A 12,549-nucleotide genomic window follows, 5' to 3' on the forward strand; every position below is an offset into this window, starting at 1 on the left:
AACACGAGAGGTCATCATTTAAGGGTGAGGGGGAGGAGGTATAATTTGGAGGTGAGAAGAAGGTTCTTTACGCAGAGAGTTGTGGGGGTCTGGAATGCGCTACCGAGTAGGGTGGTGGAGGCAGGAACGTTGGACTCATTTAAGATGCAGTTAGATAGGCACATGAGTGAAACGAGAATGGAGGGATATGGTAGGGGCTATTAAATAGGGTTAAACCTCGGGAGACACTGGAAGGGCAGGCTGTATGATTAATATTTTCTGTCTTTATTCCACAGGTGGAGGTCCACCTCGTGTCAAGCGAGGGGCATGCACACGGCGGGTCGTGCGTGAGCTGCTCTTGGAAGTCCAGGAGTGGCCTAGTACTTCATGTCGGTATGTGTGCTTGATCCTGGACCGGTAGACGGGCGCCGCAACAGCTCAGTGACTAGCACTGCTGGCTGTGCAGACACATGGATTTGGGCCTGTGTCTGTGGGAGTTTGCGCATTCTCCCTGTGGTTGCGTGGGTTTCCTCCGGGCGCTCCGGTTTCCTCCCACACCCCAAAGATGTGCTCTTAGGCTAATCGGTTTTTACCAAATTGACACTATTTCTTCCCTGAATCTGACTGAGTAGGGTCCCATTCGTAGACATGCAGGGTAGAATAGGTGTAGGGTGATGCGGCGGCGCGGGCTCGTTGGGCCGAAGGGCCTGTTTCCCGTGCTGGGTTGTTCTTTGTTCTTTGTTCTTGGGTAGGATCTTAATGAAAAAAAATTCAAAGTGCCGAATGAGTGAGAAAACAGAAGACAAGTCACATTTTTACGACACTTAGTGCAAAAAAAAGCCTGGATGCGATTCTCACTAGTAAGGAGGAAGGAAGCAGCTGCAGAGTACTTGGGGTGCCATTGCGCAGGTCCTGACTCATTGGTTAACTGATAGAAAACACAGAGGACATAAACTGTGCTTTTTCAAGTTGGCAAGCAGTGGAGGACAACAACTATTTTCAATCTATATTCATGATGTGGATGAAGAGACAAAGTAACCTACCTCAGCTTGCTGATGATACCAAGTTATGTTAGAAGATAAGTTGTGGGGAAGACAGAGAGCTGCAGAGAGATTTAGGGCCCGAGTTTACCATTGTGTCGCGCCTGTTTTCGGGTGCAGAAATGTGGTAAAGTCGGGGATGAGGGCATTAACATGATCTGTGCCCAAGTCTGCGCAGATGGCTATTTTACCGAGAGCCGGGAATGGCTGCAATCCTATTCTCGCCCGAAACGGACGCAACAGCGATTTAAATGCATTTTCATGCATTTCAATTGAATTTATGAACTGCCCACCCAACTTTATCAGCATTTCCCCCTTTACCACTGCGTTCGCCAATCCGGAATCAGGCCGAAATGGACATGCTAAATAAAAGTCTGATTTGGGCGCTCCAGCTGCTGAAGAGGCAAGTTCAGAGTTTCCAATGCCCCTCTGATTCAGAGCGGTGGTGGTGGGGAGGCCGGCCAGGTCATTCTCTGATGAGGGGAATGAGGGTAGAGGAAGGCCCGATCATTGTCTGGTGGGGGAGGAGGGCAGATTGTGTCTGGTTGGGGGGGGTGGGGGGAGGAAAGCGGGCCAGATCATTCTCTGGTGAGAGGGTGGAGGGGGAGGAGGAAGGGGGAAGCGGGTCAGATACGGATCTTTGTTGTGTTGGAGGGGGAGGTGGTCTTAGGAGGCAGGGAGGTCCGAGGCCATTCTGTGGGCAATCAATGGGGTTGAAGGGGGCAGGGGGTCATAATCGGTCTGGGTAGATAATGGGGACAGTTATGTTATGGGGGTAATGTCCGTGGGACCATCGTTCCTGCTTTTCGCTCCCGGGCCGCTTTATACGCTTTTTGCTGCCCGGGAGCGATGTGACATAGGTGGTACGATTTTTCACTTTTTTTCTAACTGCACATGGGCATTTCAGAGCTCCAATCATTTCAGGCACGTTAAGCCCCGCCAACCAAGCAATTCAGACCCTCAAATTTTTTTTAAGACTAAGTGTGTATCAGGCAAAGACTACAAAATTCTGAAGAGGCTCGATAGGAAAGACGCTGAGAAATTGTTTCCGCTGGTTGAAGAATCTAAAACAAGGGACACAGGGCCCAATTTTACCATCAGGTTGCGTCCGTTTTTGGGCATGAAAACTTGGTAAAGTCAGGTGTGAGGTGAGTAGCCAATCCGTGCCTGCTTCAGCGCTGGTTCCCCTTTCACCAATGGCCGAAAATGGCCACTGTCAGGACCGTGCCTGTAACGGGTGCGACATCAATTTAAATGCAATTGCATGCATTTAAATTGGCTTAATTGGCTGACTGCATGCCCAAACTTCCCAACACTTCCCCCTTCACCATCACGTTCGCCTGTCCAGATTCGACACGAAACAGACATGGTTTGCAAAGGTCCAACTCAAGTGCTCCAGCTTCTAAGGAGGTAAATTCCGAGCTTCCGGCTGCATTCTGGCTCAGATTGGTGAGGAGGGGGTGGGGGTGGGGAGGGATTGGGTGGGGGGAGGCAGGTCAGATGGCTCTCTGGTTGGAGGGGTGGTGAGGAAGGCAGGTCAGAAGGCACTCTGGTGGGGAGGGGAGGGAGGTGGGTCAGATTGCTCTCTGACTCAAATCGGGGCAGTGAGTGGGAGGGGTGGGGGGCAGGGGCAGAGGGTTCTGCTGCTACTCTGCAAGTGATCAGTGGGGAGGGGGGGAAGGGGATGTCGTTGCCACTCTGCGTGTGGTCGATTCGGGGCGGGGGGGGTTGGTGGTGGTTTGGGGGAAGGCAGCGGGGGGGGTGGGGGTCTGCTGCCACCCTGTGTGTGATTGGGGAATGAATCTGCGATCAGTCTGGGTGGGGCAGGGATAAGGGGGTCAGTTATGTTGTGGGGGTGGGGCAATGTCTATGAGTGCCATAGAACATAGAACATAGAACATTACAGCGCAGAACAGGCCCTTCGGCCCACGATGTTGCGCCGACCAGTTACAAAAACAATGACCCACTAGCCTATACCAATCCCTTTTCGTCCATAAACCTATCCAGAGATCTCTTAAACGCCCCCAAACTAGACGCATTTACAACTGCAGCAGGCAGGGCATTCCAATCCCTCACCACCCGCTGGGTAAAGAACCTACCCCTGACATCCGTCCTGTAGCTACCCCCCCTTAATTTAAAGCCATGCCCCCTCGTGCTAGCTTTCTCCATCCGAGGAAAAAGGCTATCACTATCCACCCTACCTAAACCTCTAATCATCTTATATGTTTCAATAAGATCCCCTCTTAGCCGCCTTCTTTCCAACGAAAACAACCCTAGATCCCTCAGTCTCTCCTCATAGGACCTCCCCACCATACCAGGCAACATCCTAGTAAACCTCCTCTGCACCATCTCCAACGCCTCCACATCCTTCTTGTAATGCGGGGACCAGAACTGCACACAGTACTCCAAGTGCGGCCGCACTAGAGTAGTGTACAGTTGCAACATTACACTGCGACTCCTAAATTCAATCCCCCTACCAATAAACGCCAAGACACCGTACGCCTTCTTGACAACCTTATCTACTTGATTCCCAACTTTCAGGGATCTATGTACACACACACCTAGATCCCTCTGTTCATCCACACTATTCAAAGTCCTCCCGTTAGCCCTATACTCGACACATCTATTGCTCCTACCAAAGTGAATTACCTCACACTTCTCCGCATTAAATTCCATCCGCCACCTCTCGGCCCAGCTCTGCAACCTATCTAAGTCTCCCTGCAGACTATGACACCCTTCCTCACAATCTACCACACCTCCAACTTTGGTGTCATCAGCAAATTTACTAATCCACCCAACTATACCCTCATCCAGATCATTAATAAAAATTACAAACAACAGTGGCCCCAAAACAGATCCCTGAGGCACACCACTCGTAACTGCACTCCATGATAGGGAAGCATTATCTGGCCTGGGAGCGATGTGACAGGGAAGTGTTTATCTTCTTTTCTCTGCGTACACACAGTTGGAGGCGCTGATCAGAACTTCAGTGTTTTACATAAGAACATAAGAAATAGGAGCAGGAGTAGGCCATCTAGCCCTTCGAGCCTGCCCCGCCATTCAATAAGATCATGGCTGATCTGTCACGGCTCAGTTCCACTTTCCCGCCTTCTCCCCATAACCCTTAATCCCCTCTCTTATCAAAAACCCATCAACCCGCGTCTTAAAAATATTTAGCGAGGCAGCCTCCACCACTTCAACGGGCAGAGAATTCCAGAGATTCACCACCCTTTGAGTGAAGAAGTTCCTCCTCAACTCCGTTCTAAACTGCCCCCCCTTTATCTTGAGGCTGTGCCCCCTAGTCCTACTATCCTTTCTGAGCGGGAAGAGTCTCTCCACCTCTATCCTAACCATCCATTCATCATCTTATACGTCTCAATGAGATCTCCCCTCATTCTTCTAAACTCTAACGAGTACAAGCCTAGTTTATTCAGCCTCTCCTCATAGCTCAACCCCCTCAACTCCAGCATCAGCCTAGTAAATCTCCTCTGCACTCCCTCCAAGGCCAAAATATCCTTGCGTAAGTACGGCGCCCAAAACTTGCGGGTGATAAGTCCTGCCCACAGGCTTGCGCAGCGTGATTCAGAATCACTGCTGTTTTTCAGGCAGAGTGCATTTGGGGGTGCCTGTGAACAGGTCTAAAAGTCAGATCTGAAGCACTCCCAATTTCAAGTCTGCCCAGCACTTAGAATTAAACTGATAAAATCGAGCCCACAGTCTCAGGATATGGTGCTGGTCTTTTAGGATTATGATGAGAAGAGTTTACTTCACTCAAAAAGTCAGTGGCTTTTGGAATTTTCTACCCCAGAGGTTTGTAGATGTTCCATCATTGAAACAATTTAAGACTGATTTTTGGTCTCAGGGAATTCAGGGAGTGGGAAAGGGAATGGAGTTGAAGCCTGAGATCAATTATGCTAATATTGATGAATGTAGCTGGTGGTTAACACCTGCTTCTATTTGTTGTCATCTTGTTTGGTACATACAAAAGGTGTAATGTATGTAATGCCTTCAGGAAAGCAGTAGATGGCATTAGCTGTTTTTTTAAAAATAATTTCTCAAAAGTAAATGGAAAGAAAATCACAAGGTACAATACATATTTTACATTTTATACTTTCATCCATATTTTCTAATCATTTTATATATATTTCCTCATCAAAAATAACATTCTTTCCCACTAAATTGGAACAAAAACTGACAAGAAAGGAGGACAGTAGATTTTATGAGGACAAACAGTTTGATAAAATGGGCAGATGACGTTTAACACAGGGATCTCTGGGTGATGGATTTTAGAAGGAACAACGAGAGAGGCAATATAAACTAAAAGATATTTTAAAGACCTCAGGTTTGTTTACAGAAATCTTTGAAGGTGACAGGAAAAGTTAAGGCTCGTTGAAAAAAAGCACAGAATCCTGGGCTTGGAAGCATAGGGCACAAAAGCAAGATTGGTTTGTTAAGTCTTTGTAACTCGCTGCTTAGTCCTCATTTGGAGGATTAGGTGAAACTCACGGCATCATACTAAAGGAAGGATGTCAAAGCCTTGGAGGAGAATTATTGGCATGATACCAGGGATGAAAGGCTTCATCTGAGTACAGAGGTTAGGGAGACTGAAATTTTTCTCCTTAGAGTAGAGAAGGTTAAGGGGCATTTCACAGAAGGATTCAAAATTATTAAGGATTGTGAAAGATTAAATGAGAATCGGATTCCACTTGCCAAAGCTTTGGTAACAAGGGAACAAAGATTTCAAACATTTGGCAAAAGAACCAAAGGTGAAATTAACTTTGACACAGTATTATGGTTTGGAACACACTCCCTGACAAAAATAGATTTAATAACAACTTTGTGCAGGGACATATGGAAGAAGCAGGGGAGAAATCCAATTGGATCATTCAAAGGTTCATCATTGGCACAACAGGCTAAATGACCTCCACTTTTGTGGTAAGATTCCAAGACTTTATTCAAGAGGCCATAACAGCTTAAAATATTAAAGAATGAATTATTATTGCTACACATCTCGTGGAAATTGGGAGATTTGACCAGAAATGGGGAAACGTGCACAATGCACACCTTAATCAATATTAGCTGACAGCTCAGTCAAAATTGATTCAAGCAGTAAATTCATCTTTATTTTTATAAAAAGACTGCAAAGTAATGAATTGGAAAAAAAACCTTAATCATTGGGAAATAAGTTCAAACATAAATTCCCATCAAACGTAAATTAATTTTACACAACTGATTAAAGCGATCATGCACACCTATAAATTTAAAGTGCGTAAGCTCCATTTTAACTGCAAAGAAAAAAGGCAGCTTCAAGTGAAGAAAATTCTGCCACACAATGAAGCCAGTTTGATATGAAAGTTGTGGTCCCTTTAGACTTAATTGGTTTCGAGGCTTGACTCCTGTCCGTTTGGGAGGATGTCCTTCTAAAGCATCCATGCAAACAAATGGCTAACAGGGTTCTCTGGACCCTGCAGTGCCACCAAGAAAATGAAGGCAAGTCTAGGGTTTTGCCAAAGCCAATCTGGTAGGCCCCAGCAAAGGGTTGAGGGACTGTGGTTGGAAACTTGGAAGGCAGGATTACCCTGGGGAGGTGGTGTCAGCTGGTCACGTGCCCGGACAGGAGCCACCCTTCTTCCTGCCAATCCCTCCCTCAATTCCTCTCCCTGGTGGCAACATTGCATCGGCACCTGGCATGCACGGACACCAACACTGGGAATAGCACTGCTTCCATGATGTCTGATTCGACAATCTCCTCCCCTCCTCTCAGCCTGTTACCAGGGAAACTTCTATCCAATCATTTGAAAGTTTAAGGTTGCATGTCTGAAGGGTGGAGAGAAAAGTTTAATTGTGCCACCTATGTTTTTAGAGCCGATTAAAATTAGAATTACAGATTAGTCATCCATTTAAGACAGAGATGAGGAGAGATGTTTCCAAGGATCATGAGTATTTGAAACTCTCAAAAGATGGTTGAAGCAGAGCCTTTCAATATTCTTAAAGCAGAGCTAGCTAGATTCTTAAAAAAGGGGGTGAAAGGTATCGGGGGCATGTGAGAATGTGGAGTTAAGGTTAAAATTCAGATCAGCCTTTGGTTCAAGGGGCCAAGTATCCTATTCCTGCTCCCGATTCGTATGTTCGTAAGTATCTTCTGGAACACATTCTGAACAGAACTGTTAAGCAACTCTGAATTTTATTGCTGTCATAGTAATATAATATGAAATTAACAATGCATGATCTTGTTTGAAATGAGGTGATGAAGCTGTACATTTATAGTGTGACAATTAGAAGGTTAGTAGGATAATTGTTTGGACTGTGTGTTTAAACTTAGGTTACAATGAGGAGATCATGTGACTTTTGCAAATTCTGCCTGACAATAAGCCAGGCTTAATCAAGGGACTGGTTCAGCAAAATGTCAAATTCTCACACTTGGGAACCAGGGTCCAGGACAGCAGCACCTTATCCTTTTCTTTTCCTCGCGTACTCTATGAGTGGTATGCTTTGCCTGTATTGTGCACACGAATCAATACTTTTCATCATATCCCAGTACATGTGACAGTCAGAAAATCACATAAGCTGTGTTAACAGAAAATAGATTTAGAAGTTTGTTTATTAGTGTCACAAGTAGGCTTACATTAACACTGCAATGATGTGACTGTGAAAATTCCCTAGTCGCCGCACTCCGACACCTGTTCAGGTACACTGAGGGAGAATTTAGTGCGGCCAATGCACTTAACCAGCACATTTTTCAGACTGTGAGGAAACTGCAGTACCTAGAGGAAACCACGTAGTCATAAGGAGAATGTGCAGACTCCACACAGGCAGTGACCCAAGCTGTGAGGCAGCAGTGCTAACCACTGTGCCACAAAAAAGACTCATCAGCATCAAGCTTCAGGGCAAAAGGGAAAGAGAACAGTCGGTGGTATGGTCAACGGCGAGAAAAAGCTGCAGTGGAAGTTACCAAAGCTAGTTGCAGGAAGGAAACTAGCAAGATACAAGAAGGAGTGTGTCTTTAGATTGTCTCTGCTTTCAGGAGATTCATCCTAGTGTGGCCAGGTAGGGGGGGAGGAGAAAGAATCATTGGAGCAGACAGTGGATCTGGAAAACTCTCTGAAAACTGAGGGAAGCACCTGGAGACAGTGGTTTGAAGTCACTACTCAGTGATTGGGAGAACATGACCCATTGGAAGCTGGACTGTGGGCTGTTTACAATAAGGCTGCAATTCTGTATCAAATCACAATCACAGAATCCTACAGTGCAGAAGAGGGCCTTCAGTCCATTGAGTCAGCACCGATGCATGAAAGGCCCTGACCTGCCCACCTTGTCCCATTTGTCAGCACTTGGCCCATAGCCTTCAATGTTATGGATTGCCAAGTACTCATCCAGGTGCTTTTTAAAGGATATGAGGCATCCCACCTCCACCACCCTCCCAGGCAGTGCATTCCAGACCGTCACCACCCACTGAGTAAAAAGGTTTTTCCTCAAATTCTCCCTAAACTCTCCACCACTCATTTTTAACTTATGTCCTCTTGTAACTAACCCTTCAACTAAGAGGAACAGCTGCTCCCTATCCACCTTGTCCATGCCCCTCATAATTTCGAGCACCTCAAATCAGGTTGCCCCTTCTGCTCCAGAGAAAACAACCCAAGCCTATCCAACCTCTCTTCGTAACTTAAATGTTTCATCCCAGGCAACAGCCGAGTGAATCTCTTCTGCACCCTCTCCCTTCCTTCTATAGTGTGGTGACCAGAAATGCACACAGTACTCCAGTTGTGGCTTCACCAAAGTTCTGTACAATTCCATCATGACCTCGCTGCTTTTGTAATCTATACCCCGATTGATAAGGGCAAGTGTGCCATATGCCTTTTTCAACACCCTATTAACTGCCTTTCCGCGTTCAATCTATGAACAAACATACCAAGATCTCTTTGTTCTTTGGAACTAACCAGTGTCAGACCTTCCTTGTCAAATTCTTTGTCAAAGTTCACCTTCCAAAGTGCATCACCTCACACTTTTCAAGGTTAAATTCCATCTTCCACTTATCCACCCATTTGACCAAATTGTCTATATCTTCCTGTAACCCAAGTCACTCAACCTCACTGTTAAACACCCAACCAAATGTTGTGTCATCAGCAAAATTACTGATCCTACCTAACGATCCCCACCCCCCCCCAACGTACTCACCTGTGACATTTATATATATGACAAACAATAAGGGGCTCAGCATGGATACCTGTGTATGCCACTGGTCACGGGTCTCCATTCACTAAAGCAGCCATCTGTCAACACCCTTCATCTTCTACCGCTAAGCCGATTATGAATCCACCTTATCAGATCACCCTATATCCCATGCGCATTAGCTTTCTTAATAAGTCTCCCATGAGGGATTTTGTCAAAGGCTTTGCTGAAATAAATGTAAACTATATCAGCTGCACTAATTCATCCACGTACTTGCTTACATCCTCAAAAAATTTCACCAAGTTTGTTAGGCATGACCTCCCTCTGACAAACCATGCTGATTATCCCTGATCAAACCTTCCCTCTCCAAATGGAGATAAATTCAGAATCTTCTCCAGTAGTTTCCCAACCTTAAACATGAGACTCATTGATTTGTATTTTCCTGGCTTGTCTCTACAACCTTTCTTAAATAGTGGGATCACATTAGCTGTTCTCCAGTCCTCTGGCACCTCCCCAGGGGCCAAAGAGGAAGTAAAAATTTGGGTCAGAGCCCCTGCAATTTCCTCCCTTGCCTTGTACAATAGCCTGGAACACAATTCATCCGGACCTGTAGACTTGTCCACTCTTAAGCCAGCCAATATCTCTGATACCTTGTCACTCTCTATGATAATTTTCTGTAGACCCTTACAGTCTCTCTGAAATATTCATTTAACATCCTACTCATGTCCTCTGCCTCCACCCACAGATTTCTTTGTCCTTAAGGCCCTACTCTTTCCCTGGTTATCCTCTTCCCATTGATATAATGATGGAGTATCTTTGGATTTTCCCTACTTTTACCAGCAAGAGCTTTCTCATATCCCCTCTTTGCTCTCCCAACTGATTTCTTAAGCTCCATCCTGCACTGTGCAATGCGTGGTAAGTATACAAGAGGGATATTTATTTACTTAGTTTAAAGTATACGTTTTCTACAAAGGAAGTGTTTAATTAATTGTGTTTTAGACATTTGTTACAGTAAAATCTTAAAACGCGAGACATTAACTAGAAGTTGGAATTTCTTTTCTAAACAGATCTCTTGGGGATTGTAACAACATGAAACTTTAACTACATTAAAATGTTTCTACCCAAAGTTAATAACTAAAGGGCATTGAGAAAGTAAAGCCTTCAGGCAACTTGTCACCACTTTAAATCTGCTTGTCCTACAGGTACAAGTTCAAATCCTTGAAGCAAACACTTCAGTGCAATGATAAAGTTAAAACACAAACAGAAAATATTGGAATTACTCAGTATTCCCAGCAGCATCTGTGAAGAGTGAAACAGCTAACATTTCCAATCAATAGCAGAGATCACAGTATTTCTTATGAGAGATAAAAAAAGGGAGAAAAGGACACTATTTGATCACTATTTTCTTGGTGACTGTAAGCAAACTCAATACCTAGAAAAGAGCAATGGTGCTACTACAAAACTCAAAATACAGCTGCTAATCTTTCAATGCTGAATGAAGACCCTCAAAAGGAATCTATTCAATTTTATTCACCAGCTCAACACAAGGTTCTGGTACAGAAAGATAATAATTTGCTACAAATTTTAATTGTTAAGGCATGTGCGAGAAAAATCTGAAGAATTTGATCTGAAGAAAATGTCTAAGGTACTTACATCAAATTCATTCAAAGCTGCTGCTAGTTCACCAATGCCAACAGGTCCATGTTTGTCATCTGCCACTGAAGTAGACTGGGCTGCATTTGAAATTCCAGCAATTGCCTCCTGTACTTGTTTGAAGACATAATCTCGGTTTACTCTGGTAGCTGCTACATCAGGGTGTCGGAGGAATGCTTGGGAGGCAGTATACAGCATGGTAGCATTCTTTTTCAAAGCACCTCGGGCAGCTGCCATTTCATCCCTACAGTGATGATCCTTCAGCTCCTGCAATTAAGAAACAGGCAATTTCTTAAGACATATAGTTGTATAAGCTCATTTCTGACCCTTTCCCAGATATAGGAGTTGTTTTATGAAGAAAGGTTGGACAGGTTAGACTTACACCCATTGGAATTTAGAAGAATGAAAGGCGAACTTATTGAAACACACAAGATCCTGAGGGAGCTTGCTAAGGTGAATACACAAAGGATTTTCCTTTTGGGAGAGGGACTAAAACTAGAAAATATCGTTTAATAACATGGGCCAAAATTCTCTGGGCGTTCACGCCAGTGGGGTTCTCTGGTCCCGTCAGCGGCACATCCCCACCTGCGCGTTTCCCACCGACGTGTTAAAAGATTGACACAAATGTCTTTGGATTGTCATTGCTTAAACTTCGATTGGTTGTACCCTATAAACTGACAAATAAGCTTTATGTAAAAATGATAGGCATCTACAGTCTTCATTTTCAAGGTAATTAGAATTCTCTAGTCTTAGTGTCCCAGCATTTCAAAAGAAAAATGTTGTTTGGATTATAAACACAAATTTAAATCATACATGTAAACAGGTTAATTAATGCACTGCATGCATTAAATTTACATCGATATTACATCTAATATGTGAGAGCGAACAAGAGAACATATTAGCATAAAAAAAAGGAGATACTATAATCTATGTGAAGACGCATCTTGTATAAACTGTTCCTTTTCTACACAATGTCAAATTACAATAGAGCTTTGAATAATTTAGGAGACTACCACCAGAAAAAGAGTAACTTTTTTCAATCATGGGATGGGGGAGCACTGGCTAGGCCAGCATTTATTGCCCATGTATCATTTTTTTAAATTTTTTTTGGAAACCCTATAGTGCAGAAAGAGGCCAACTGGTCCATCGAGTCTGCACCAACCACAATCTCACCCAGGCCTTACTCCCATATCCCTACACATTTACCCGCCAATTCCTCTAACCTAATCATCTCAGGATACTGGGGGGCAATTTAGCATGGCCAATCAACCTAACCTACACATCTTTGGACTATGGGAGGAAACCAGAGTACCCGAAGGAAACCCATGCAGACACAAGGAGAATGTGCAAACTCCACACAGTGACCCAAGCCAGGAATCAAACCCAGGTCCCTGGAGCTGTGAAGCAGCAGTGCTAACCACTGTGCTACTGTGCCACCTGTTCATTTATGGAATGGGGGTATCACTGACTGGACTAGATTTATTGTGGGTCCCTAATTGCCCTTGAAAAGGTGGTGGTGAGTGCTTTCTTAAACCACTGCTTTCACTGAGGTGTAGGTACATCCATGGCGCTGTTAAGAGAATGAAGGGCATTCCAGGATTTGACTCACAACAGTTAAGAAATGGTTATGATAGTAAGCAACTTGGAGAGAACTTCCAGGTGGTGATGTTCCCATGTGTCTGCTGGCCTCCTATGAGATGGTAGAGGT

General features: G+C 44.6%; 1 protein-coding gene across 1 annotated transcript in view; it reads right to left on the reverse strand.

Annotated features, from left to right (window-relative positions):
- The window catches only part of ctnna2 (catenin (cadherin-associated protein), alpha 2), a 1,308,817-nt gene that overhangs the window by 1,149,688 nt on the left and 146,580 nt on the right, over positions 1-12,549 (reverse strand). The window contains exon 6 of the mRNA XM_080195424.1: positions 10,842-11,108. Within this exon, the coding sequence (XP_080051550.1) occupies positions 10,842-11,108 (267 nt within the window). The remainder of the gene's footprint in view (positions 1-10,841; positions 11,109-12,549) is intronic.

This window comes from Carcharhinus amblyrhynchos, chromosome 1 (assembly GCF_965287045.1).
Source record: "Carcharhinus amblyrhynchos chromosome 1, sCarAmb.v2.hapA, whole genome shotgun sequence".
Lineage (NCBI taxonomy): Eukaryota > Metazoa > Chordata > Chondrichthyes > Carcharhiniformes > Carcharhinidae > Carcharhinus > Carcharhinus amblyrhynchos.